At 42.7% G+C, this 26,545-nt stretch overlaps 1 protein-coding gene across 2 annotated transcripts; it reads left to right on the forward strand.

Annotated features, from left to right (window-relative positions):
- Window positions 1–375: 375 nt before the first annotated feature.
- FAM240B (family with sequence similarity 240 member B) lies at window positions 376–24,581 on the forward strand. 2 transcript variants are annotated; one of them, XM_057303178.1, is made up of 3 exons: window positions 376–492; window positions 14,773–14,918; window positions 23,915–24,581. In XM_057303178.1, exons 2-3 carry the CDS (start codon window positions 14,776–14,778, stop codon window positions 24,006–24,008), a joined length of 237 nt encoding a protein of 78 aa, XP_057159161.1. In that variant the 5' UTR covers window positions 376–492; window positions 14,773–14,775; the 3' UTR covers window positions 24,009–24,581. The 2 variants fall into 2 exon arrangements, with proteins under 2 accessions (XP_057159161.1, XP_024785800.1); XM_024930032.3 differs by lacking the exon at window positions 376–492 and adding an exon at window positions 12,957–13,448.
- Window positions 24,582–26,545: the final 1,964 nt, after the last annotated feature.

The following is a 26,545-nucleotide window of genomic DNA, read 5'->3' on the forward strand; positions in this document are numbered from 1 at the left end:
TACACCCAAGTGTAACTCGTCCCACCATTCCAGTCCCCTTTACACACCAAGGTGCAGAGACTGGCTTTTCACAAGTCACAGGGGAATAGGGCACATGGATAATCCAGCCTATGCTCTAAATCATCTCTCTTGGTTCAGGCCAAGTCATAGTACTCGTGGGACCTGCCAAAACAGAAGCTCGCCTTCTCTGGGGAGGGTGGGGTAGTACGAGATGGGATTTGTTTAGAGCCATCTCTCACCACGAGGGAAGGCTACAATGTCCCTGGAAAGATATTGTCTGGTTCTGGTACTAATTTGGCTCAAATGACCTTGAAAGGTTAAGGGATTTCTGTAACTCCTCCACTCCATATATAGGGGCTGCAACAATGTGATTTCAGGACAGCATCTGTGGCCTTCCTGAGCTGGACCTGAGGAATCAAGAGCAGGCCCGGGAGTCTTGCCCTCCTTTGCACCCTAGCCGGGTATCAGTCCACCTGCAAATTCATCTTTAAGGTACAGTACGTTGAGCTTGTGTTGTCAAGTGTGGGAACATCTTGCAACTTGGGCTGAAAATTGAAACAGACATCACCCCTTATATGTGTGTCCTTTATTGACCACTTGAATTCATTTTCTCTTCACCTTGAACACCTACACTGTACCAGTTGGGAATAACAGATGGGCCAGTAGATTTTTTTTTCCATCTCTGATGTTTTTCCATCTTTTCCTAAATGTCAATGATGCAGAAATTTCATGTTAAAGAGTGTGGAAAAAGCAAGAAATTTGGGTAAATCTCACAGAGCAAGGCTCTTTGGAGATTAACCAAAATAAAGATATGTCTCATGTTGGTTGATGGATAATTTAGTCCCAAGGAAATGTTCATTGTAGATGCTGGATCATGGAAGCTTCTCAGGAAGCTGATGGTGGGGTGATTAATCATGAATTTAGGGTTTTTACTTGACTAACCTAAGACCTGGGAAATTCAACTGTAGAATTCCCTTTCGTCTGAGTTGATACAGTTGACTCTTCCCTAGCCCCTCATCAGATAGACTCAAGTGCATGAGCCTCACACAAAGTCAAGCTTCAATAAATGTTATTTGATTAAATTGATATTTAATTTAAATTTTATTATAAAAGTGAGTTCTAGCACTCTTTAAGTGTAAGTTAATCAGAAAAGTAAACTTAAGAACTGCTGTTGGAATTATGACTTTTCCAAATTGGTAACATTTTACTGAAAATAGAACTAATCCTCTCAAGAGATGTACACTGTAGAAAAAACTACTTTTGCTGGGGTTGGGGGGGGATGCAGAGAAACAGAATTGCTTATTTATCGAAGAACAGTCTCCTTTTGCTAAAGCCTAATTATTGATATTTGCCCTTCACATATGTGCAAAGCAACTAGATACCCTCATTTGAAGGTGAAAAAACTGAAACACAAAGCCCCTGTAATTTTGAAGATACAGATTATTCCCTTGAACTTGAGGCTGATGATTTTTTCCTGACTATTAGAGCCAGATGGACCTCAATGAACCTGTAGATCAAACACCTCAACTCACAGATGAGAAGACTTACGTATCTTTTCCAAACTCTTAAAAAAAAATAACTTTTCAAAAAAGTGAATGAAATTCATAAAATAAAAAACATCAAACATGTATTTTAGAAATAACTGTATGTTAGTATTAATATGGTAACTCTAAGCCAAATAGCATTCAAAGCAAATAGGAGAAACAAATTTTAATTGACCATTTAAAATAACTATCTACAGTTAGGACTTTGAACTTTTTTTTTTTTTACTTATCTCAAACTATGTATATGTCCTATTAGCATAAGAATGCAATGAAACTGATTAATGTTTATGTTTATTTAAATAATAATTATTTTTTATTTTTGATGCAAAATTGAACTGAGAAATGTATTGGTTACTTCTCTATGGGCCCTGCCATGACTCATCAATTCATGAATTCAGCACGGTATTTTTTTGAGTTAGAAAAGCCAATTGTTTTCCAGGGTCTGTCTTAAGGTGGTCCATTCAGATATGTTCTCCTGAGTCCAAGACCTAAACCTGTGCTTGTCTTTTCATTAAGAGGTGAATACATTGACAGCCCATACTGTTATGTCATTGAGACTGGAAGGACCTCTACAGAAGAAGTTCTGCTAAGTCCACAAACATTCCAACACTTCCGTGACAGCAGAAGGTAATATGGAATTATGCTGTAAACATTTCAGGGTACATGGACTTTGACCTGCAATTATACTTCTAGGAGTTTATGCTACAGATATACTTACAGATGTGAACAAAACATGATTTACTCTGGAATTTTTTGTAATAGACCCAAGCAGGAATTAATTCAAATGTCCATCCATGCTAGAATGGTTAATTATGGCATATCCATAAACAGATTACTACACAACCATGAAAAACAATGTATGCTGACAAGCAAATATTTTCTTAGTTGAAAAAGGCAAAATGCAAAACAGTGTTTATTGTATGACCCTGCTTGCAAAAACAATATTTTGTACACATACGTACGCATATATATGCTTCCAATAAGATGGAAATACAAATACGACATCATTAACAGTGGGTGTCTTTGGGAAGTGTTGCTGACTGCAGTAAAGTAAAATGGGAAACACTTCTTTATTTCATATCCTTAAGTGCTTTTTGAAATATTTTACCATGTGCACAAAACGACATTCACATTTTTAAAAACAGAGTCTTAAAGGAGCATCTTTGCTAACAGTGTAAAACTTTGTAACTCTTGGCCGGGAGCAGTGGCTCACGCTTGTAATCCCAGCACTTTGGGAGGCCGAGGCGCGGATCACAAGGTCAGGATATTGAGACCATCCTGGCTAACACGGTGAAACCCCGTCTCTACTAAAAAATACAAAAAAATTAGCCGGGTGTGGCGGCGGGCGCCTGTAGTCCCAGCTACTCAGGAGGCTGAGGCAGGAGAATGGCGTGAACCCGGGAGGCGGAGCTTGCAGTGAGCCAAGATTGCGCCACTGCACTCCAGCCTGGGCGACAGAGCGAGACTCCTTCTCAAAAAACAAACAAACAAACAAACACCTTTTTAGGGTGAGACCACTACACTCAGAGTCTCTCGCTATACTCAAGAGTATTTTTTAGTAGAGACGGGGTTTCACCCTGTTAGCCAGGATGGTCTCGATCTCCTGACCTCGTGATCCGCCCGCCTTGGTCTCCCAAAATGTCGGGATTACAGGCGTGAGCCACTGCTTCCGGCCAAAACTTTGTTAACTCTTTGACCAAATTATGCTGGGGATTTTCTTTGAATAAATGATGGCATGCAGTAATTTCCATGAGTATCCCAAATATGTAGACCATCCCAAGAAAAGGGAAACAAAGGGAGAAGCAGCCTAAGAGAGGGAAGCCGAAGCCGCTAGGAGCCCCCTGCTCTTTGCTTCCCGGGGCGCTTCCCTCCACACCTTCCCGAGGGTGCCGAGTGTGCCGTTCTTCCAGATGCCTAACTGCGTCCTCCGGGGGCTGTTCCATTTAGACCTGGCTGCCTCTCTGGGGCGCCTCAAATTTCTGAGGAGTTACACTTGATTGATGGAAAGCACACAGTGTGGGGCAGGAATGTGGGACATCCACCCCACAATTCTATTCTCACTCAACAGGATGACAGAGATCACTCATGAGCCTTCGTTCCAGGTAGTCCATTTCTAAAAGTAAACAATGTTTCTGAAAACGCAGCTATTTTGGGAAGTCAGTTCCTGGCTAGAGCGCACTCTTAAGAAATATACATAGCCCGTTTCCTGTTCAGGAAAAAAGTAACATTCATTAGTGAAGGCCAAATAGCCACTGGACTGGCAGTTTGGTGAAGCAGAGGGGAGAAACAATATGTTAGCCAATTTTTGTATTTTAGCCACCTTGCCTTTTTAAAAGCTTTTAATAGGAGCAGAATATAACATTTTCTAGAGAAGTAATTGCTTTTAGCTCTACATTCTTTGGAGAATTTTGACTGGCAAGTGGCATGAGGGGATGACAGGTTCTTTGTCCACTGAGCACACTGTGTGAAGGGGACCATTTTTTTAAAAATTATTTTATTTTATTTAAGAGTGGAGTCTCACTCTGCCACCCAAGCTAGAGTGCTGTGGCACGATTTCAGCCCACTGCAAGCTCCGCCTCCCCAGTTCAAGCGATTCTCCTGCCTCAGCCTCCCGAGTAGCTGGGATTACAGGCATGGGGCACCATGCCTGGCTAATTTTTGTATTTTTAGTAGAGATGGGATTTCACTGTGTTGGCCAGGCTGGTCTCGAACTCCTGATCTCAGGTGATCCACCTGCTTCAGCCTCCCAAAGTGCTGAGATTACTGGCTTGAGCCACCACACTGGGCCAAGGGCACCATATTAAGTAAGGTCCTTGCCCCACAGTAGTTAAGGGTCTAGTTGAAGGGACAAGATTATGGGGTCAAAGCCCAAGAGAAAAGAGACCTGCCTCGGCTCCTGGTCCCAATCCAAACAGGCATAGAGGCAAACCCAGGAGCATCTCTGTGCATGGCAGAATGAGCTTAAGGACCTCCCAGTTCCCTTCTAGTCACAATTAAGTGACTAGACATCAAATTGAACAGCCTGGTTGTGACCAATAAAACTGCAGTGGTTAACAGTAATCAGGGAGGGGTGGTGCTTTCTCTAATTGCTTTCACTTTGTTTTATTTCAACTCTATGTGCACCCAGTGTATGTTTCTCCAGGAAGCTAAGGCACAGTTACCTACATGGTCCATGGGGAATTGAGAAGTTTTCTCTATTAATCCATGTGGACCTCAAAAACTAGTGACCCAAAGGCCAAGTCCAGCCAACAGACATATTCTGATGCTCTGCACAGAGCTTTGAAATGTCTGTAAATTATCATCAACATTTAAAAATAAATTACATAATGTTTTAAAAATCAGATTTCCAGCTTCTTTTGAAAAACTTGAATATCAGGCAACTCTGGGACCATGCCCCATGGGCAATAGTCGCTTGGAGTTGAGTGGCAGTGTCTGTTTGAAACAAGCCATGCATTCAAGAATTTGCCACAGAGCCTTCTAAACACACCAGGACTCCACAGGCTTCCGAGCTTGTGGCCTCTGACCTATCAGTAATCTACATAAGGATATAAATTAGGCAGTCCAGGATTTTATTAAGCACTTATTGTGTCAGGCAAAACATTTTTCACAGCAGCCTTTTCCACTGAAAACTGGTTAATTGGGAAAGTACATGTTGTTCCATTTTACAGATGAGAAAACAGAAACTTAGTTCAAGTAACTTGCCCTGTAAAGAGTGTGGGGGGGTCTCCTAACTCCTAGTCCTGGACACATGACACAGGGCTAAACAGCAGGACGCTGCTGGCTCCAGGATGGAATATCTCTTTGTGCATTGAAAATGTTCCTCAGGCAAACAATGCTCCTTAATTCCTGTCTGCTGATGGTGTCAGGAAGATGCATGTGCTTTTTACTTTTTATTTCAAAATAATTCTAGATTTAGAGAAAGTTACAAAGATAGTACAGAGTGTTCCCATATACCTGTCACCTAGCTTTCTCTAATATTAACATCTTACATAGCCATGGTACATTTATCAAAACAATAAAATTAGCATTGGTACAATAAAATTTACTGCAGAATTTATCAGATTCAGTCTTCCACTACTTATTGTCTGTTTTTCCTGTTCCAGGATTCAATCCAGGATGCCACGTTGCATTTATTGGTGTATATATCTATCAATCATATCTCCTTATTCTCCTCCAATCTGTGACCGTTTCTCAGTCATTATCTTTCATGACCTTGACACTTCTAAAAGAACAGTGTTCAGGTATTTTGTAAAATATTCCAGAATTTGAGCTAGTCTTCAGTTTTCTCATGAATAGACAGCATTCTGGTGTTGGGAGAAGTGCATCATAGAGTCAGCGTGTCACATCATGTCACATCAAAGGACACATGATATCCACAATACTTATTAGTAGCGCTGAGAGCCTTAACCACACTTATTTAAGGGGGTATTTGTTTCTCTACTGTAAAGTGACTACTTTCCCCTCGGTCACCAAGTCATCCCAGACTGAAGGGGAGGGGGACTTAACTCCACCTTCTAGAGAGAGGGGAGTATCAAACAATTTGTGATCGTATGTTAAAACCACCACAGTAATTATTAAATTTTTAGAGACATATCTTTGATGTTATGCAAGCATTGTGTTCCTCCTTAAAATGTCATCCACTCATTTTTACCACTGATCAATGGATTCTGCCTGCAATAATTATTACTGTGGTGTTCTCATGGTGATTTTCTCTTTTCCTCATTCTACACTTATTCACTGGAATTCTTCTGAAAGTATTAGTTGTTTTTTCCCCTCCATTTGTTTATTTCAATAATTTCTATCAATTTGAATTCATTCTTTGGGTTGTAACTAACATCATGTTGTTTATTTTGTTGTGCATATTGTTCCCTCTTTGGATATTGAGAACTCTCCAGTTGACTAATTCTGCAATGCCCTTCACCTATTTTTTTAAGCCTTTGTTACTTTGTGACACTACAAAATGTGTTCAGGGTTTATTTACAGAGATTGGGGCTCTGCATAAGAAGTTGTGAGGGGGAGGGCAATAAATGGAAGAGAAACAAAGTAAATAGCAATTTTTCTCTTGAAAGGAGATAAAAGTAGTGCTTACTTTTTAACATTCATTTGGCAATAATTTCAAAATTACAGAAAAAATAATTCAAAGAATTCCTCTATAGCATTAGCCAGATGCACCTATCATCACTATTTACCCTGCTTATCATTTGCCTTGTCAATCTATATCTTTTCTAAATCACTTGAGATAAGTTGACGCATCATAATCTTTCCCCTCTAAATGCTTCAGTGGCTACTTCCCAAGAACACAGTCATCTTCTTACATAATTACAGCACACTCATCAACTTTGGGAACTCTGTAACACTGATGCAATCCTGTAATTGTCCATGTTCCAGTTTTGTCCATTGATTCAATACTGACCTTTACAGCATTTTGAAATCTAGTTCTTGAACAGATGATGAAGTCTAGTTCTTTTTTTTTTTTTTTTTTTTTTTGAGGCGGAGTCTCACTCTGTAGCCCAGTCTGGAGTGCAGTGGCGTGATCTCGGCTCACTGCAAGCTCTGCCTCCCAGGTTCATGCCATTCTCCTGCCTCAGCCTCCCGAATAGCTGGGACTATAGGCACTCGACACCATGCCCAGCTAATTTTTTGTATTTTTAGTAGAGATGGGGTTTCACCGTGTTAGCCAGGATGGTCTCGATCTCCTGACCTCGTGATCCGTCTGCCTTAGCCTCCCAAAGTGCTGGGATTACAGGCGTGAGCCACTGCGCCCGGCCGAAATCTAATTCTTGAACTAGACTGATGTTTATGAGCCTACTCATCATGATCCCTGGAGTGGTACCTATCACTCCTCTACTGGGTGAGGTTCCTATTTGATTTAGTCAGCAAGGCTCCCTGAGCCCACTCACAACCTGGCAGGATTGAGCATGCAGAATGGACCTGGATGGATCCAAGCGAGACCCTTGCAGAGCATCTTAGAATAATTTTAGTCTATGATGACAGATGCTAACTAGTCCTTATTTTTCTAGGGCACATGAACTTTCCCCTAAATGAAGGAGGGAAGTGGCTCAAACTGTGGGAGGTGAAGACAGGACTTTTGGCATCAGACATTGTGGGTTCAGAGCCCAGTATCAGCGCTGACTGATTCTGTGACTTAGACAAGAATTTAAACCTTATACCCCTGGCTTCTTGTCTGGTTACAGGGAAAATAATAAGATTTATTTCCCAGAGCTCTTAATATCATTAAGTGAGATAATTTTAAGATCATATTAGCAATTGCCAAATGTGATTCATTGTTCACTGTCACTTCTGTGATGTCAGCACCCAATGAATAGACATTCTGGGTGCTGTGAAATCAGCAGGTCTGGATTCCTGGCTCTCCCCATCATTAGCTCTGGAGCTTGGGGAAAGTCAACCTCTCAGATTCACTTTCTCGCTCACGAATACAGGAATAGTAAAATCCAGCACAATATGCTGAGGATTAAATGAGATGGCATTTGGTACCGTCTGCAATGCAGGTTGCTAATAGAAATATAGATAATGATGATGAGACACATTTATTATTGAGCAGATACTATGTTAAGTACTTTTCATGCTCCATTGTCTCATTTAATTCTCAGACCAATGCATTTTTCATGTGATAAAAGAAAGCTTCATAAGCGTCATATGGACTAAAAGTCACAGGGACTTCTCTCATAATTGTGTGTCCCTCTTTCATGACTTGGTGTCACCCCAATGAATTCAGGTAAGCTCTGAGGGAATAACAGGGCTGAGTTATTGTGGACACATCCAGTATAAGCTTTTTTCTCCCATGTAAGTCCTTTTTTAGTTAAAACTCCAAGCTACCCAAGAACTCACTCATATTGCCCAGACGATGTTGTATTTCCCCTGAGCCTCCTCCTAAGACTCAAATATACTGCCGGCAAAATCTGAGGTGGCTTTGAAGGATGTTAATTATAAGGAGATTGTGCAGAGGGACTCAAGACTGAAATTCAAGTAGCCTGATGGAATTTTGGAGGGGAAGTTAAAAAGAAAATGTCTGTAATCCCAGCACTTTGGGAGGCCGAGACGGGCGGATCACGACGTCAGGAGTTCGAGACCATCCTGGTCAACGTGGTGAAACCCTGTCTCTACTAAAAATACAAAAATTACCTGGGCGTGGTGGCATGCACCTTTAATTCCAGCTACTCAGCAGGCTAAGGCAGGAGAATTGCTTGAACCCGGGAGGCAGAGGTTGCAGTGAGCCGAGATCGAGCCACTGCACTCCAGCCTGGCGACAAAGCAAGACTCCATCTCAACAACAACAAAAAGACATCAAGAGCACATACACGCTCCCCTGAAAAGTCTCTTCTCTTCCATCTGCATACACATGGGATGAAAGTAGCAAGTGGAAACTTAGAAGGCACGTGAGTGTGCACCTCTGAAATTGAGTTTATAAACAAAAATCAATTGCACAACAATAGAATGGAGACATCTGAGTTTGAAAAGTTGCTCATGTAAAAAATAGGAGCTTAATCTTACAGATCTTTAGCAGTGGCTTAGGAGGGTTCAGGTACCTAATGGGTTTATGTGTCTGCACATTGCTTAGTATTTCTTATTTCTGTGACAATAAAACCCTACTGATCCATCCCACAGGAGATCACAGCGGCTTTCCCTTCTTCCCGACCACACAGAGAGAACAACTTGAGAAAGCAGCGCCTTTCCACTCTCATTTGAGCCCCGACAAGGGCAGCACCATATGCATATGGCATAGAGCTAATGATTGTCTCTGCCTGGGCCAGGTGCAGAGGCAGAGAGAGCCACTGTCAGTGCCTAGGTTTTCCATCAATACCGCCAGGGAAATGTGAACATCTTTCATTTCCTGTTTCCTGCCTTATTTTGATGTTTTCCTAAAAATGCTTTTCTAAAATTGCTATCAATTCTGTTCAAAGAGGGCCATACCAGCTACAGTGAGCCTGGTAAATGGGAGCAATAAATATAAAACAAGTTTTTTAAAAGTGGAAGGAAGAAGATGGCACAGCTCATCTCAAACAAAATGCACTTTCTTTTACAGAAGTTCTTGCACCTGCTGAAGTTCAGGTTCACCAGCAGTTTTCAGCAAAACAAGCAGTGAGGCTGTGAAATAACATGGAAGGGTTGAGGCCAAGAGTCAGCACAGTGGCAACTGTCAATTTTAGTAAGACAGTCACTCCTTAAACATGTTCAGCATCACTCAGTAAATGTGATTATAGGGCCTGACCACAGAGAGCCCACAAATATAACATCCTAAGTGTTGTAAGGGTGAAACTCATCACCAAGAGCTTTGCTAAAGGCTTCTCTGGACGCGGTCCAGCACTGGGTCTGGGACAAGACGGGAAGCCTCTTATCCCCATGATCTAAGGCTTTCTAATTCTTACAGCCCAGCAACAGAGATAAATAAGCCTTCAATATGAGCTGAGTCAATAAGAAGCAAAGCATTTGATATCATGTATAAACTAAAGACAAGGAGACTGTATTTAGGTGGTGGTTCAAATTCAGTTAGCACTTTTGATGCTTGCCAGGGATCAGGAGATGCATTGTGAGTCCCCTGAACAAGCATGTGGCACATGGGGAGGGGCATTTGGGGAATGAATGGTGGGACTGTGTTGGGGGCACTTTCCTGTATGTTACCACACTTCATCTCCACTTCATGGCTAAGGAAAGGGGCTCCGAGCAAGTGAAGGGCTTTCTTGCTCAAAGTCACAACAGTGCAAGTCCTCCACTGAGCTTTCTCTCCATCCTGGTTGTCAGGATGCAGCCTCCTGGCCTGACAGGTGAGGTAGGGATGCAGCTGTGTTTCGCAGGCAGGACAGCTGTGTCTACATGACCCCTAGTGGGTGGGCTGTGGCTTGGTGAAGAACTCCAATCCCGGTTCCTGCTGGAATGACAGCAATAGCGAGCCTGTCCAGCCAGAGTGGTATCTGCATGCTTGGGTGCAGAAGCAGGATAGGGGGCTGCCCCGTGAGACAGCGTAGGAAGGAGGAAAGCATAGAGAAAGCAAAATAGTTCAGGGTGCCCTGCAGGGAGAGCACAGGGAGGAGGTTTCGAGAAAAGCTAAGGAAGAAAGACATAGGCTCTATCTGCAGATAGAGAATGCATCCACTAGGAGGGGCAGGTAGGTAGCCCTCTGACTGCATCCAGCCAAACGCCATGTTTTCTTCGGCCAGTGTGGTGTTGGACCCTTTTGGAGTGCATGTCTTGAAGCAGAGCACGTGCCCTTCAAGACCTAGTGCCACTGCTCCCAGTGGCTTCAGTCCTTTGGGATGCTTATGGATCCCTGAAGACGTCTGAGTTCATGTCCCCTCCTAAGTCCTTCCAAAGTTCATGCCCACTACTCTCAAGCTACTGTATGAAAACAGAGACCCTATAAATGTTTTTTGATCAAAAAGGAATGAGAAGCAGAGCTGGCATGCATCAGATACTTCATAGCCTGATTTCCTTTGGGTTCACCCTAATTTTTTTTTTTTTGAGACCAAGTCTTGCTCTGTTGCTCAGACTGGAGTGCAGTGGCGCTGCCTCAGCTCACTGCAATCTCCACCTCCCATGTTCAAGCAATTCTCCTGCCTCAGCCTCCTGAGTAGCTGGGATTACAGGCATGTGCCACCAGGCCCAGCTAATTTTTTTTTTTTTTTTTAGTAGAGACGGGGTTTCATCGTGTAAGCCAGGATGGTCACCATCTCTTGACCTCATGTTCCACCTGCCTTGGCCTCTCAAAGTGCTGGGATTACAAGTGTGAGCCACCATGTCCGGCCCAGGTTCACCCTGATTTAATTTACTCCTTGGGTGTGTAGACAACACCCTGCTTTCAGCTATTTTCTGTAACCCAGTTCATGACTGTGCAACTACAGTATCTGCTAGAGTAAATCCTCCTTCCATATCCAAACCACACCTTCCTCCCAGAGACGATGTAAAATGCCATGCGGATGTGAGCAGGCTGTGTTCCTGCACGGGCCTCTCTTGTCTTCTTAATGAAGTTCTTTAGAATAAAATGTTCATTACCAATTTTGAGAAAAGAAGAACATTTCAATGAGTACCTGTTTGACCAAGCTATCCTTTTTCTAAATACCGGGTACCTAATATGAACTTGCAATCTTTAGGGGTATTTTGTAATTTAAAAAAATCTGTGAAAATATTATGCATATAAAAGGCATTACCTTCTGCATACTTACATTGCAAATTCTGCATTTAACACCTTCCTCGCAGTTAAAAGCAAGCACTGTCTTCTTATCTTGAACTTGTACATCAGGAAAATGAGATGCCTTAGATGTTCCTGGAGCCTGAAGAAAACCCACAAGAAACCTAATTGCTAGAGGAGGGCATGCATTCCACACCCTGGTTCTATGAATGAAAATGTAAAATCAGATGTATTTTGTTAGTGGCTTCTCTTTCAATTTCCAGTGGCTAGAAATTTATTAGAATTCTGTGCACTGAATGATTATCCTGGGAAAGAAAATAAGTGAGAAATAAGCCCTTGAAAGACAGGAGCATGTGCTCGGGTCAGGCTGGAGGACAGTCCCAGGGTGCAGAGAGAAATTCCAGAGGCTCCACGGCGCAGCTCCAGCCTGGCAGACTGCAGGTGGTGACTGGGTGTGAGCGTTTCCCTTACCCAGAAAGTAGAAAAGCAATCCACGCTCAGACCCTCAATGTCTGAGATACTCCAAAGGGGCCGGCTCTTGGAAGGGGGTCATTTAACTTGAATAACTGAACACCCATTAAATGCTTCAGTGTATTAAAAACAAAATACGACTGAGCTTCTGTTCAAGAAGCTCTACCACTCTAAGTCACAAACACCCCAGCGTCCATCAGTCACAGGAAAGGGTAAGGTCACTGAGCACCTGAAGTGGGAGAGGGCACCTAAGTCAAACTTCCTCTTTCCAGGGAGTGTCCAGGAGCGGTAGGAAGAGTGCAGGCTCCAGGTGCTGACAGCCACACTGCTCTCAAGCTGTGGAACCTCAACATTGTCTATCAATGCCTCTGAAAATCAGCTCCTTTATGTGCAAAATGAGATGTGAATTAGCTCGATTTAGCTATTCCACAATGTGTACACATTTCAAAACGTCATCTTGTACACAATTATATACAGCTTTTATTTGTCAATTTAAAAATATATTTAAAAAATATTTTTAAATGTTTAATAAAAAATAAAAATGTTTTAAATAAGAAAACAATGGCCCTCACGTAGCTGTGTGTGACCAGTGAGAACCACCCGCAGAGCAGCTGGCACTGAGGAAAATGTTCTCTCTCTCTTCTGTCCCCGCATCTCCTTCAATCGTCCCTACCCTGACCTGCCTCGCTGCCACCACCCACCCACATGCTCAGCAGTTTTTTCTAGGGCAGCTCTGACTACAGAAATAAGCAGGTGATTGGAAGATGGGTCCAGGAGGAAGAACACCGGAAGCAGATTCTTAAAATCTTTATCGAATACCCAAAGCTGTTTTCAGTTTCAAGCTTCTTCTTACCTCAGGACACTTACACATGCTGTTCCCTTCACGTGGGAAGCTCTTGCTGCCCCTCTGATGAGAGCATCATATTCTACTATTATACATATAAGTGTAATATAAATAAAATACAAATTATTCCATATCATAAATATAAAATAATAAATGTTATTTCTTCTCTGAAGCTTTTTTTTTTTTGAGTTGGAGTCTTGCTCTGTCGCCCAGGCTGGAGTGCAGTGGCGCGATCTCCGCTCACTGCAAGCTCCGCCTCCCGGGTTCACGCCGTTCTCCTGCCTCAGCCTCCCGAGTAGCTGGGACAACAGGGGCCCACCACCACACCCGGCTAATTTTTTTGTATTTTTGTAGAGACAGGGTTTCACTGTGTTAGGCAGGATGGTCTTGATCTCCTGACCTCGTGATCCGCCCGCCTCGGCCTCCCGAAGTGCTGGGATTACAGGTATGAGCCACCGTGGCCAGCCTCTTCTCTGAAGCTTTTTCTAAACTCCTCTCTCGCCCCTAATCCTTTGGGTGTCCCAGGAAAACCCAGCTTGCACGGGATCATAGGGACTTTGTAGCTGTGGAGTAAGGGACCAGGTCTCTTTCCAGTCTCCAGCCAGGGCTAAAGCACTTCTCTGAGCAGGAGCTGCCAGCAGGCAGGGAGGGATCTGTTGTGCAGGCATTTGTATCTGCCTGCCTTATGGCGCTCCTAAGATCTGGAAAGTGAGCCACGTTAAGGTAAAAAGCAAACAATTTTGGGTTACATATGTGTCCCTTCATAGGATGTATATACATATGCTGAACGAGCTTGCCCCGGACATACCCATTTCCAAATGCAGTGGGCACTTCGTGTGAGCAAAGAGGATCTGTAGAGCAAAAAGCTCTGGCTCTGAAGATGGACAGACCTAGGTTCAAATGCCAGCTCCTGCATTTTCAGTGATGGCCACAAGCAGATTCTCTCTCTAGTTTCCTCATCTGAACAGTGAGTGGAGACAGAGCTGTAGTGAGCATCAGATGGCACAGTGTGTAAAGCGTGCCCGGCCCACATCGGGTCCTCGATAGACAGTAGAGGCTCTTGCTATTCTGTGAGGAAGGATGGAAAGAGCACAGTTTACTGGGTGTTGGCCATTTGTCATGCATGAGGCTTAGCACTTTTGTTGATGATGTGCATCTTACACATGCACACACACACACAACTGAAGTAACTCTTAAAGGATAGTTTTTTAAGAAAGCTAAAATAATGAATCATTCAAATATAAAATGAAGATTATCAAATATTTTATTTAACTTATAAATAAGGAAAAAACTAGTAAGATATTACAACTGAGTCAAAAGAAAATTTTAAAAATACATCGATGAAAAAATTGATATTCGTAGGTAGAGCAATTGCATTCCACTGCACAGAATTTCTTTGGATTTCTCTGTTCATGAACATTTTCATTTCTATAATTTTTCTATAATTTACAAAATTGTCAAATAGCTCAAAGACAGTGAAAAGGGCAAGCCTTAAAATCAGATAATTTGGAAGAGTTACCAGATACCCTTTTTGGTTTTGTCTAATTCAAAATTTTTCATGATGTTTTCTGGCATAGCTATTATTATTCCCATTTGCAGTTGAGGAAACAGACTCAGAATACAAGTGTGTGATGTGTCTACAGTCACCAAAAAAAAAAAAAAAACAAGTGTAAATGGCAGGGTCTACATGCAAGCTCATCTTTGTATCACTCCAAACCTAGAGTGGCTTTATTTAAAGAACTGGGATTTGCTTTACTTGTATATTTCAGGGGATGAACAATCAATACATCCGTCGAGAAGTCTTCTGCTGTGGAACTTGTCATGAGCTCAAAAGCTTCTGGGAAAAAGAAATTAGCAAACAGACTTTTTACCGAGAACTGGAGGAAGATCGTCAAGAAAGAAGCGCCCTGAAAAAGTATGTGAATTGTTTCTCTGTTATTACTTTTAAAGTGGATTTTCCAGAGATATGCCAGATATGAAGACTCAGGTAGGGAATTCTCTTTGGTACCCACTGCTGTAGGAAGGTACATATGCTGTACATGAAAGCATAAATTCTGTGCAGTGACAGGAGGAAATGCGAGGTCTCATGAGGAAATGGGAGCAACACTTGGAAGGAAGAAGTTCACTGTGCTCACAGGTCCCAGAGGAGGGGGTCACACATGCATGTCCCACAGGCCAAGAGGGGAAGCTCCTGGTTTTGGTCAGGTGGGAGAAGAGCTAGCGGGAACCTCTTAGCCAGAGTCTTTATTGGGGTTTCTATGAAAAAGGCAAGGCAGTGCAGAGTGTATAATTCAGGACCAGTTAGTTTGAGTCATTCTGTCAGGATTTGGGCTATAGGAGTTGTTTCCAGTTGCCTGGTACCTGGCCCCAGGATAATCAAGTGCAGGGGAAATAGTGGCTCAGTGTATGAGAGTTAGGCAAGGAGGTGGCTAGGGCTACAGACTTGAGATCGGTTGGTCTGGAGATTGGCCAAGCCTTTTGCTATCTCTAAAATAGGGCTAGTCCTAGCAGGGGCAGGCTCTCCCTAGCCAGCAAACTTTGTAAGATGTCAAAACATCATAAAACACAGAAAATAGAAAACATCACCAATACATCCACTCATTCAGTCTTGAGAGTATACCAGGGTTTTTCCACCTCAGCGCTATTGACATTCAGGGCCAAATAATTCTTTGTTGTGGAGGGTTGTTCTGTGCTAAGATGTTTATCAGCATCCTTGGCCTCAAAACATTAGCTATCTGTAAGAGCTCCACACACATTTTGAGAACCAAGGCCACTGGAGGGCAAAGTCATCCCCGATTGAGAACCAATGACTTACAGATATGGACAAGACTTTTTTTAATATAAAAAATGAAGTTATGTTATTTATTTCTTGATAAACTAAAACAATCTGTTCGCTACCCTTTCTCTGTTACAATCTTTAGCACATGTGGTTACACTAAATTTCAGGGTTAGGTTAACGGATGTGTGTATGTGTGAAAAACTAGTGTAATAAAAAGATCCCTCATCTGGGATAATATGTACCAAGATTCTTGGGAGAAGGGTAATGTGGTCTTTCCCTCACTGGCAAGTGAACTTGTTGTTCTATTCCAAGGAGTCTGCTGAGAGATGAAGTTTTGCTTATGTGGGAAGACGTGTCATATGTATCAACCTCAGTCTGAATGCCAGGGCCAGCACCTACCCTCACACGTCAAATGCCTTGGAGCAGAAGGATCAGCTCAATTCTTCTGGGCCTGTCCGGGTTCTCTGTCCCTAAAATGGGAGAGGCTAGCCAGGCTGTCTGCTGGGACGTCTGCTCACAGGTGGAATGGTAGTCATGTGTTCTCCACAGCAGAGCACTGTGATTCCATGTTTCTGAGTCTGCCTAGTGCATGCTGAGCTGAAAACATGAGTAATTCACATGAGTAAAACTCAAAGTTAATTTTTAAAACAAAATCCTTTCTTAAGCCAGAGAGGACCCTCCTTCCATAACCAGAGAAGAGCTCTGCCAACATTCCAGCCACACTCCTGGTGGCCTAATGAACAAAACTAGGCCTTCCTACATGCTAGAAGAGTCTCATGTTAGAGCATCCAATCCTGTAGATTCTCAGGGAAGTGAAGAGAGTCCGTTGTGTGGTCCCCACCATCTTCCGTCCCCCAGTCCTGGCCCACTAGCCCACAGGAAGCCAGATCCCATCTTGAGCCCTGTGCTGTATCTTCCCTTCCAGAAAGCAAAACTTGCAATATGATCTTATTTTTGTCAAGATAGTAAAACTGTTATATATATAGTATGTAAAGGAAAAAGATTAGAAGAAAATACACTAAGATACTGAAAGTGGTTATTTTTGACTAATAAGACGACAGATTGTGTGTGTGTGTGTGTGTGTGTTCTCCTATTTTTTCCAAAGTTTCTGTAATGATCCTGTGCCATTTTTAAGTAAAAAGTAAGTTATAAAAATGGCAATCAATTGCAAATTGTCCATAGAACAAAATGCATTAATTCTCCAGGCTCCCATGTTCCCTAGAAATGACCCCCTCTTCTAAAGTTTGGAGCAGTTTTCTTTACCTTCTATGACTGAAAGAATAAATCTTTGTGCTCATCATGAAACATTTCATCAGTCTCCCCCAACGAAGTGTTTGGAGACATGATTGCAGCAGCCACAGGACTCAGAACCAGGATACCACCAGGAGCTGGGGAAGCAAGGCTCCCTGTGGTCTCTCCTTCAGCCTGGAGGCCACCCACCAGAGCCATCATGCTTATCAATTGTGAATTAAAATTCTCAAAAGCTTTTTTCATTTGGCAAACAATGAATTAAAACCTTGTGGTTTTACTGTTATTTTTGCTGAACAAAAAAGCAAAGCAAACACATACACATCCCACATGAACCAAGTTTCACAAAAAATCTAGAATTTTTAAATTAGAACCAAAATGTCAGAGCCCCCCTTTGCTTAAATCCCCGCTGATCTGAGCAAATAGTTTGAAACATTGTCCTAACAAAGTAATAGTCTCCCAACATATACTTGCAGACCAATGAATATCATAGACCCCTGAGTCCCTATTCCACCCCTGTGGGCTCTGCCTCCCCCAACTCCACTATACGCAAATGCCCACCCTCCAAGGTACACATACACACACACGTAACACACAGACCTTTTTAAATTCTACCCTCCATTTATAAAAGGCAAATCCAATCCACTATGCAATCAAGAAATGTTCTAAATGTATGAGTGAGCAGTAGAGACCAAAAAACCTCCAAATTTCCCACCAAATCCCTTTGTTGACAGGAGAACAAATCCAATAATGTCTTCTGTTCCTCTCCCTCTGCTGGGCTAATCTGGCAAGATGTTGTTCCAGAGCTGGGTGAAGTGTGTTAAGCACACACCTGTGGGTTCAGTGACTCAGAGAAGGAGGCTGGGGATGGAGACAATCCATTTTTCCTAGGAACTGATATGCTGTATCTGGCAGAGGTCCCAGGGTGAGATCACAAGACAAAGTGAGTGGCCCCAGAACTGGGTACTTCTTTAATTTCTCTGAGTCTGGATAGAGAAAAGTAACAGAACATGGATGGGTTAGTCCCCCAAAGAAGTTAGAAAGTGTTTGCAAACAACTGATTGAGGCAATTCGAGAAGAGTTGAGTGTCATATAGGCATGATGTGTGACCATACCTCCTGGTTTGCCTGGGGCAGTTTGGATGGACACCTATCAGTTTGGTATAATCATTGACTACAGTCTCTTTTATTTTCAAAAGTATCTCAGTTTAGATAATAAGTCTTATGGACACCTAAGTGCCCAGCCAGTGGCTATAACTAAGAAACTGGACAGTGCTTATATGAACTACTAATGTTTTCAGGCAAGAAGTGTGGTCTTCAAAATTCCGCTTCATAATTAGCAGATCTCAACAGTGTCAGGTAGACATTAAATCTGGGGGTGCATCAAGCCTCACCCCAAGACCACTCACCTCTCTCTTGCTCTGAAGGCTGCTTATCAATTGTATCAATTAGGATGTTTTCAGCTTCAGGCAATAAGATATTGGACTCAGAATCTACTAGCCAGATGAAATCGCTATTTCAAACTTTTTATAAGACAAGAGTTAGTCTACAAAGAATAAGCAGGGAGAAAATTTTTAGTTAGATTTTTCATTCAAACTGAAAGGATAGGAGATGCAGCTGGTAAACTGAGTTGGTCAAATGAGTATGCCAAAGCTTGTCAGCCTGTGTGAACACACTGAGCTCTGCCCCTTGAGCAGAGATGCAGCCAGTGAGCTGCAGGCCACAGGGAAACCAGACTCAGGCCCGCCTCTTCCCACTATGAAAAAACAATTGTCAAGGCATGCTTCCTGCCTATGAGAATGGAGCAGGTGTGGCAAAATCGTCATCTGACTTTTCATACTAAAGTAAAAGCACAGAGATCAAGATTGGAGTACTGAGATCTGAAATGGGAGATCAAGAATTCAGTCAACTCTAAATTCCTTGAGGACAGGGAGTATTCGATTGCTCTTCTTTACATAGCGTGGTAGCCACAGAAGTGCCCCAATCAGAGGATCTTCAGGATCATTTGCTTTGGGAGCATAGTTGACTGATAGTGCCGGCTGCTCCCTTTCTGGATCCACCATCGTGTATGAGCCAAAGCCATACTTCCCCCAGGCCGCTCCCAGCCAATTACTGAGGGTGGCAGGGGTGCTAGTTCCAGGCAATTCCTGCATGACATGGCTCCCCTGTGGGCAGCATTTGCTCAGGGACTCCCCACCAGCCCAGCTCAAGCTTCCTCAGAACTGTGCTGTGGGTTGGGTTCTTCCTACTCAATCGTTACTTCCCCCCTCTCTTTTCACAGATGTCAGACCAGCTCTGAAGTCTAAAGGCTATTCTCGACTGCTTCAGTTTCCTCCCTTCTTTACTTTTCGCAGGTGTTTCCCACAAATCTGCTTCTTGGAGGACCCAAACTGACATATATGTTTAGTGCCTAGCATAAGATAGGAAAAATATAATTATAGATCCAGTTGTCCTCACCCACTCCAGGAATAACATTATGATTATGACTTAAGAGTCTCACAAATATCATCCTGCTTTCTAGATAAGCCCCGGACTTATCAAGGAGAATCTGTGCTCCTAGGAATTAACAACTCCTCCACAAATCAGAAGAATCTAGAACAAGAAATAGTAAACATTACTTGGTCTCAATTTGAAAAGTGAGGCCAATATTTCTAGGCTGAAGGTAAAAATGTTCTCTCTGAGCTTTAATGCCAGTCGTATGGCTCTTCTGATGTATCTGAAGTTGTAAGCCAAGTTTTAAGCATTATCTTCCTCCTATGGACCTTCCCTACTTCAAAAGGAAAGCCCTACATATAAATTTTTATTCACCGGTTTACTGAGAACCCCAAAATAAACAGAAGCAACACAGTAATGAAAGATATCAACCAAAAAGGAGCAGCAAAGTGTCTGAATATTCATAAAACAAGATTTAAAAGACATTTGGGTAGATGGAGACCTGAATTCCTTACCATTTAGCAATAGTGTATAACTGCTGTGAAAAGTGAATTAATATATTATGAACCCCAGATTCCTATTTTTTTTTCCTAGAATGAATGCATCATGCCAAATGCGTTAACTCAGGTCCTCTAAGAAGCAGAGGGCAAGAGGAGAGTAGATGTGTATGAGATTTTTTGGAGGAAGCACCTGTGAATGAAAAATTGGAAGGAAACTGGTGTGCTGATGAATGTTTACCTGGCTCTCTGGAGGAAAAATGTATTGTGTATATACATACATATGTTTACAAGTCTGACTGATATGAAAGCTGTGTAGCACACAATTTATAAATAATAAGAAAATGCACAATGCCCATTATAAATCCCATATAGTCACCTGATTCTCACAGAGAATAATAATGAAATGTGATTTTATTCATTTTTGCCAACCTCTTGTATCTGGGCCAACTGGTGGTTGCAATTCAACCATAATTTGTAAAAATCATAGAACAAGTAAACATTTGATTACTATCCAATTCAGAAAAGAAGTCATGTCGTTGAAGATAATAGTTTTCTAGTACCGAAAGAATATTTCCTCAATTTTTTTTGCTATTTATAATGTATTAGCTACAGACATGACGCACTTCTAAATTTAATCCATGTTAACATTTTGTCCATCATTTTTTTAAGTCGAGACCAAGGGTCATAAAAGGAACCAGTCAGTAAATATTTTTGGCTTTTTAGGTCATATGATCTGCATTGCAGCTCTTCAGCTGTGCCACTGTAGTGTGAAAGCAGCCATAGCCATATGTAAATAAAATACGTAAACAAGTGGGCAGGGCTATATGTCAATAAAACCTTATTTACAAAATGGGTAGCTGGCCAGATTTGGCCTTAGGGCCAAACCTTAGTTGAGACAATGAACAAAATGATACATCAAGTCATGTATGATTTATAGTGTTTGCCAACTTCCATGATGTAAATATTCCCACCACAGTCTATTTCAAGCTACCAATGAGATGTCAATGAAGACAAGTTCAGAAGAGGTGTTTGGTAGTAACACCTCATCATGTAGTACTTTCACCATAACAGGTGAAATAGACCTAAGTAATCTGAAGAGCATACATTGTAAAATGTAGTAAAATAATTAGGAAGTAATGAATTTTGCATAGTCAGTGTCCTTGTTTTAAAATAATTTAATTATAAGTTTATATAATTTACTTGTAATAATGTCTACATTTAAAAATTAGCTTATAAAATTCCTGAAAAGTTAATAATTGGTTGTCATGAACTGTTATGAGCCAGCGTCAGCACACCACGAAGCCAGAGAAATGAAGGAAAGTCATCAGACTGTGATGCGGGTCTGACCTCCATGAAGGAGAAAAAGAAGGAGTTAGGATTGGGAAGACAGCAGGGCAGCCCTGATAAGTTTTGGCCAGAGTAATAGGGAGTCAGTGAGCCAAAGCCACCTGTTAAAGAAGTTCTGCAGTTTGCTGGGACGGGCCTGCATTAATACCACGGCCATGCCCAGTCACTGTCTTAGAGCAGCCTGCAAGAAGTTTGGCCTTGGCATTGATCTGAGGCAAATACAAAGGGAAAGAAGCTGCAGCCACCAGTCAACTTTGCTCCTTACATCTGAGTGGCGCATTTTCATGGCCACCACACCCAGTAAAAGTTACAGTCCCTTTTGTTAATGAATGAATCCACATTAGGTTAAGTGCATCAAGTTCAATGAAACACCCAGGCAGCAGCCCTTATTAGTGAGCTTTAAAAGATCCTAGGTAACAAAAGTCATGTATTTGGTGGCAGATTTAGTTACAGAGGCTTTCAGAGATGTGTAACAAAAAAAGCTTGTGAACCTGGGTATTCTCCAGGTTGGAGAGGTGGATTACAAATTAAAATATAGGATAAATACTTAATAACCATGATACAGAAATATAATTATGAAAATTACTAATCTGTGGATATCAAAGTAGAAGGTCATATAAGCTCAATAAATCATCACTTTTTTAAATTTTCGAGATGGAGTCTCCGTCTGTCGCCCAAGCTGGAGTGCAGTGGTGTGATCTCGGCTCACTGCAACCTCCGCCTCCCGAGTTCAAGCGATTCTCCTGCCTCAGCCTCCCGGGTAGCTGGGATTACAGGCGCTCGCCACCATGCCCAGCTAATTTATTTATTTTTTTTTTTTAGTAGAGGTGGGGTTTCACCATGTTAGCCAGGAAGGTCTCGATCTTCTGACCTCGTGATCTGCCCGCCTCGGCCTCCCAGAGTGAATGTCTTGATGGTACTGCCCCATGTGCTTCATTCTCTAACAGTATTTCAACTTTCAGTCCCTGCTTGCTCATGTGTTTATGCAACAGGCACCACCCAGCAACAGGCCCATGTGCCAGATTCTTTCCATTCTTTCCTGGGCCCATAATTAAGCAGAGTTGTAAGTAAGAAGTTTTCCTGAAGCCAATCTGGTAATAGGTGCCTATAGCCTTCAAAATATTTATACCTTCTAAGTGGTAATATTTCACCTCTGGGAGCCACTCCGAGGAAAATAGACTGGGATGTGGAAAGAGTATTAAGTATTATACTCGTTGTGGCGTTATTTATAAGAATGAAAGATGAAAGTGAATCAATTTTTAAAATTCTTTTCTGTTTATTCTGATTTTCCTGTAATATACGCATATTATCTAAACCCAGGACCTCAGAGCAGGACTCCAGAATCTTCCCATTCTTTCCCGGGCCCATAATCGAGCAGAGTTTAATACCATCCCCTTGGAAGTTAGGAATTAGATATATGAATTTGAGGGGAAACACACACGTTCAGACTGTAGCAGATTCCAAGCCCATTGTTTGAATATAGATACATAATGTTCCAGCACCATTTGTTAAAAAGCCTATCCATCCTCCATTGAGTAGCCTTAACCCCTTGTCAAAAATCAACTGGCCACATTACTGTGTATTTATTTCTGGACTTTCTATTATATTCTGTGCTAATAATCTATTTGTTTGTTCACTGCCTTGATGATGGTAACTTTAAGTTAAGCTTCAAATCAGGTAGTGTGAGTCCTTCAACAGTGTTCTTCAAACTTCTTAAGGCTAATCTACTTTTGCCTTTCCATATAGAAGTTGGAATCATCTTCTTGATAGCTACAGAAAATTCTTGCTGGGATTTTGATTGGCATTACATGGAATCCACCCATCAATTTGGGAAGGATTACATTTGGGATAAAGCCATCTATCCATAGACTATGCCCTTGTGACTATTCATTTTTTTCTTTATTCATTTGTAAAAAGCATTAGTTTGTTGTTGTTGTTGTTGTTGTTTTTGAGACGGAGTCTTGCTCTGTCGCCCAGGCTGGAGTGCAGTGGCACCATCTCAGCTCACTGCAAGCTCCACCTCCCAGGTTCACGCCATTCTCCCACCTCAGCCTCCCCAGTAGCTGGAACTGCAGGCACCGCCACCACGCCCAGCTAATTTTGTTTTTGTATTTTTAGTAGAGACGGGGTTTCGCCGTGTTAGCCAGGATGGTCTCGATCTCCTGACCTCGTGCGTGATCCGCCCGCCTCGGCCTCCCAAAGTGCTGGGATTACATGCGTGAGCCACCGTGCCTAGCAGCATTGGGTTTTTAAAATTATTACTTTACTTTAAGTTCCAGGATACATGTGCAGAATGTATAGGTATACATGTGTCATGGTGGTTTGCTGCACCTATCAACCCTTCATCTAGGTTTTAAGCCCCGCATGCATTAGGTATTTGTCCTAATGCTCTCCCTCCCCTTAACATAGGAAAAGAAAGCCAAACACCACATGTTCTCACTCATAAGTGGGAGCTGAACAATGAGAACACATGGACACAGGGAGGGGAACACACAATGGGTTTCTTTTAAAAATATCTTTGAGAAGAAAAACAAAGCCAAGGTTCAGTCGACCAGCATAGCTGGAGACAAATGCACTGAGCATGTGCACGGTTTCCCCTCCGCAGACTCAGAGAAGAATGGAGGCAGAGGCTGGAGAGGAGGCTGAGGATGCTGGACAACCCTGTTGAGAAGGAAAAGCCGGCACACACCGCGGACTGAGCTCTGCCTGCCTCACCGACTTCAAAGATAGCAAGCGACCACTTTTCTAGGGGAAAAAAACTAACACTCAAGTTATGCTGATTTACTAAACAGGACGCTCTCTATTTGTGCTTCCATTTGCTAGGGGATTTACATGTGAAACCTCTGCCAGTGCTAATGGGAGTTACTATCCTGCTCAATCCCCTCCGCACAGAGGACAGGATGACCGCAAGTCGGATAGGACGCTTGGGCTATTTAATAAAAAAGCTCTTGGAATTAGCACTCTCCAGGTCTCACAGACCCGTGTAGCCTAGTATATTTCCACATTTCCTTCTCATTTTGAAATGTTTCAAGTCTTGAGACATTTGAAGTGTTTTCTCTAAGCTTACCGAGGGCAATGACCTTGATGAAAATTTGGCTTTGCCAGGTCTCCTGGAAAAAGAGTCATAAAATCTTGTCCTTCTTTCCCCGCTTTTTGTGAACACAGAAATGTAACTGCTTGCAGAAATAAAGCTATTATTATAAAAAGAATTTAACAATGTGGCTTGAAAAGGAACTCAATTTATTTCTTCCTGTAAATGTGTTGCTTTTTCTTCATAAACAGGTTTAATTAGAAAACTGCAATGAGAGCATGCGGATAAACTTGGTTGCCGCGCCCTCAACGTCAAGTCCCCCATGTGAACTCCCTTCACACTTGTTGAGTTAGTTCTCTGGTGGCGCAGCAGGTGTCCAGACACGTTCTGGAATTTTAAGTCACCCTCACGTTAGCCTCCTCTCAGGCCCCAAACACGATCACAGGGCAGGTGGCCTTCTATGGGGGCAGTAATGATGGGGCTTCCACTGCCCGGGTTCCTCCCTGCAAGGCTACAGCAGAGGGATGTAAACGGGGAGCTCTAGGGGCCCAAGAAGCACAGACAGCCAGAGAGACACAGAGGGTGCAGTGGGGGCATAGTTTGAGACGGTGCTGGACAGGATCCCAGCCCTCGCAGTTGAGATGCGCTGGCATAACTGCTTCCTTCTGCTTCCACAGGAAATAAACGACCTCATTTCAGCTGACAGAGCCACGGGTGGCAAGAAGGGTTGGAGAAGTGTTCTACCCTGCCCACCGTGATGAGATCCAGGGTGCCCTACTGGTCCCTGCCATGGGCTCTTACTCAATTCAGATGCAACAAATTAGCCGCAAACTACAGCTGGGAAAATCTGCACAAAGTTCAGAAACGGTGGAGACTAATAAAGAAATAGACCTGGCAGGGCGCGGTGGCTCATGCCTGTAATCCCAGCATTTTGGGAGGCCGAGGCTGGCAGATCACGAGGTCAGGAGATCCAGACCATCCTGGCTAACACGGTGAAACCCTGTGTCTACTAAAAATACAAAAAATTAGCCGGGCGTCGTGGCGGGTGCCTGTAGTCCCAGCTACTCGGAAGGCTGAGGCAGGAGAATAGCGTAAGTAAACCCGGGAGGCGGAGCTTGCAGTGAGCCAAGATCACGCCACTGCACTCCAGCCTGGGCGACAGAGCGGGACTCCATCTGAAAAAAAAAAAAAGAAAAAGAAAAAGAAAAAAAAAAAAGAAATAAAACTTTGGCAAGGGCAGAGGGCCATGGGAATGAACATCAGGAAGGCTAACCACATCTGGGGGTCAAGGAAAAGGGAAAGCTCCCTGAGAAATGGATGCTTAAGCTGAGGTCTAGGTGGTATTAATCATTTCATTATGCATGTGTACATCAGAACATCATGGTGTACACCCTACATATATAGAATACATAAAGAAATACAAACAAGTAAGAATCATCCAGGAAAATGCATCAGGGAGGATGTCTTGGGCAGAGGACAAAAGCAAGTGTGAAGAACCAAAGAGGAGCAGGAGATAGTCAGGGGGTGGGGACCCGAGGTCCCTGGGGAGATGTGTCTGTAGCCCAGAGACTGGGGAGGGGACTACTCCATAGGAGGGGGAGGGGTGCAGGGGCCTCCGCAGCCAGACAAGAAACTCTGAATCTAACCACAGGGTAACAGCAGGCCATTGACAGGTTTCAGGTGGAGGAATGAGCTGATTAGATGTGCATTGTTAATTTTTTCAAACACACATATACGTGTGCATGTAACTTCGTGTAGGTGCACAAATATGATCGTATCATGCACGCCGATGGGGTTCATTACAATTTTTTGCTAACCTTTTCTCCTTCGTGTCTGTGGTTGGGACTTACTCCCTCCCTTTTTCCTCTACTCTTCTCAACTGTCAGTGACTCTCATGTCTCAGTAACAACCTCACCTAGTTTTCTACATGTACAAACACACACATACACACTCACACACACTCACACCCACTGTATATCTAAAAGGCTTTGTGTGGATGTGTTCATGGGGTAAAATCTTACAAAGGATCATATTCTTTTGTGTATATTGTGTTCCTCACTCAACCATACCTCATACAAATGCTCCCAGGTCAATTTAATTCCAATTCACATTTTTAATGGGGCCATATTGTCCCATGATGTGGATGTTCCGTAATAAAGTTAACAATTCTTTTAGACATAGACAGTCACATAATTTCCAGGTTTT

This window comes from Pan paniscus, chromosome 11 (genome assembly GCF_029289425.2).
Source record: "Pan paniscus chromosome 11, NHGRI_mPanPan1-v2.0_pri, whole genome shotgun sequence".
NCBI classification, from domain to species: domain Eukaryota; kingdom Metazoa; phylum Chordata; class Mammalia; order Primates; family Hominidae; genus Pan; species Pan paniscus.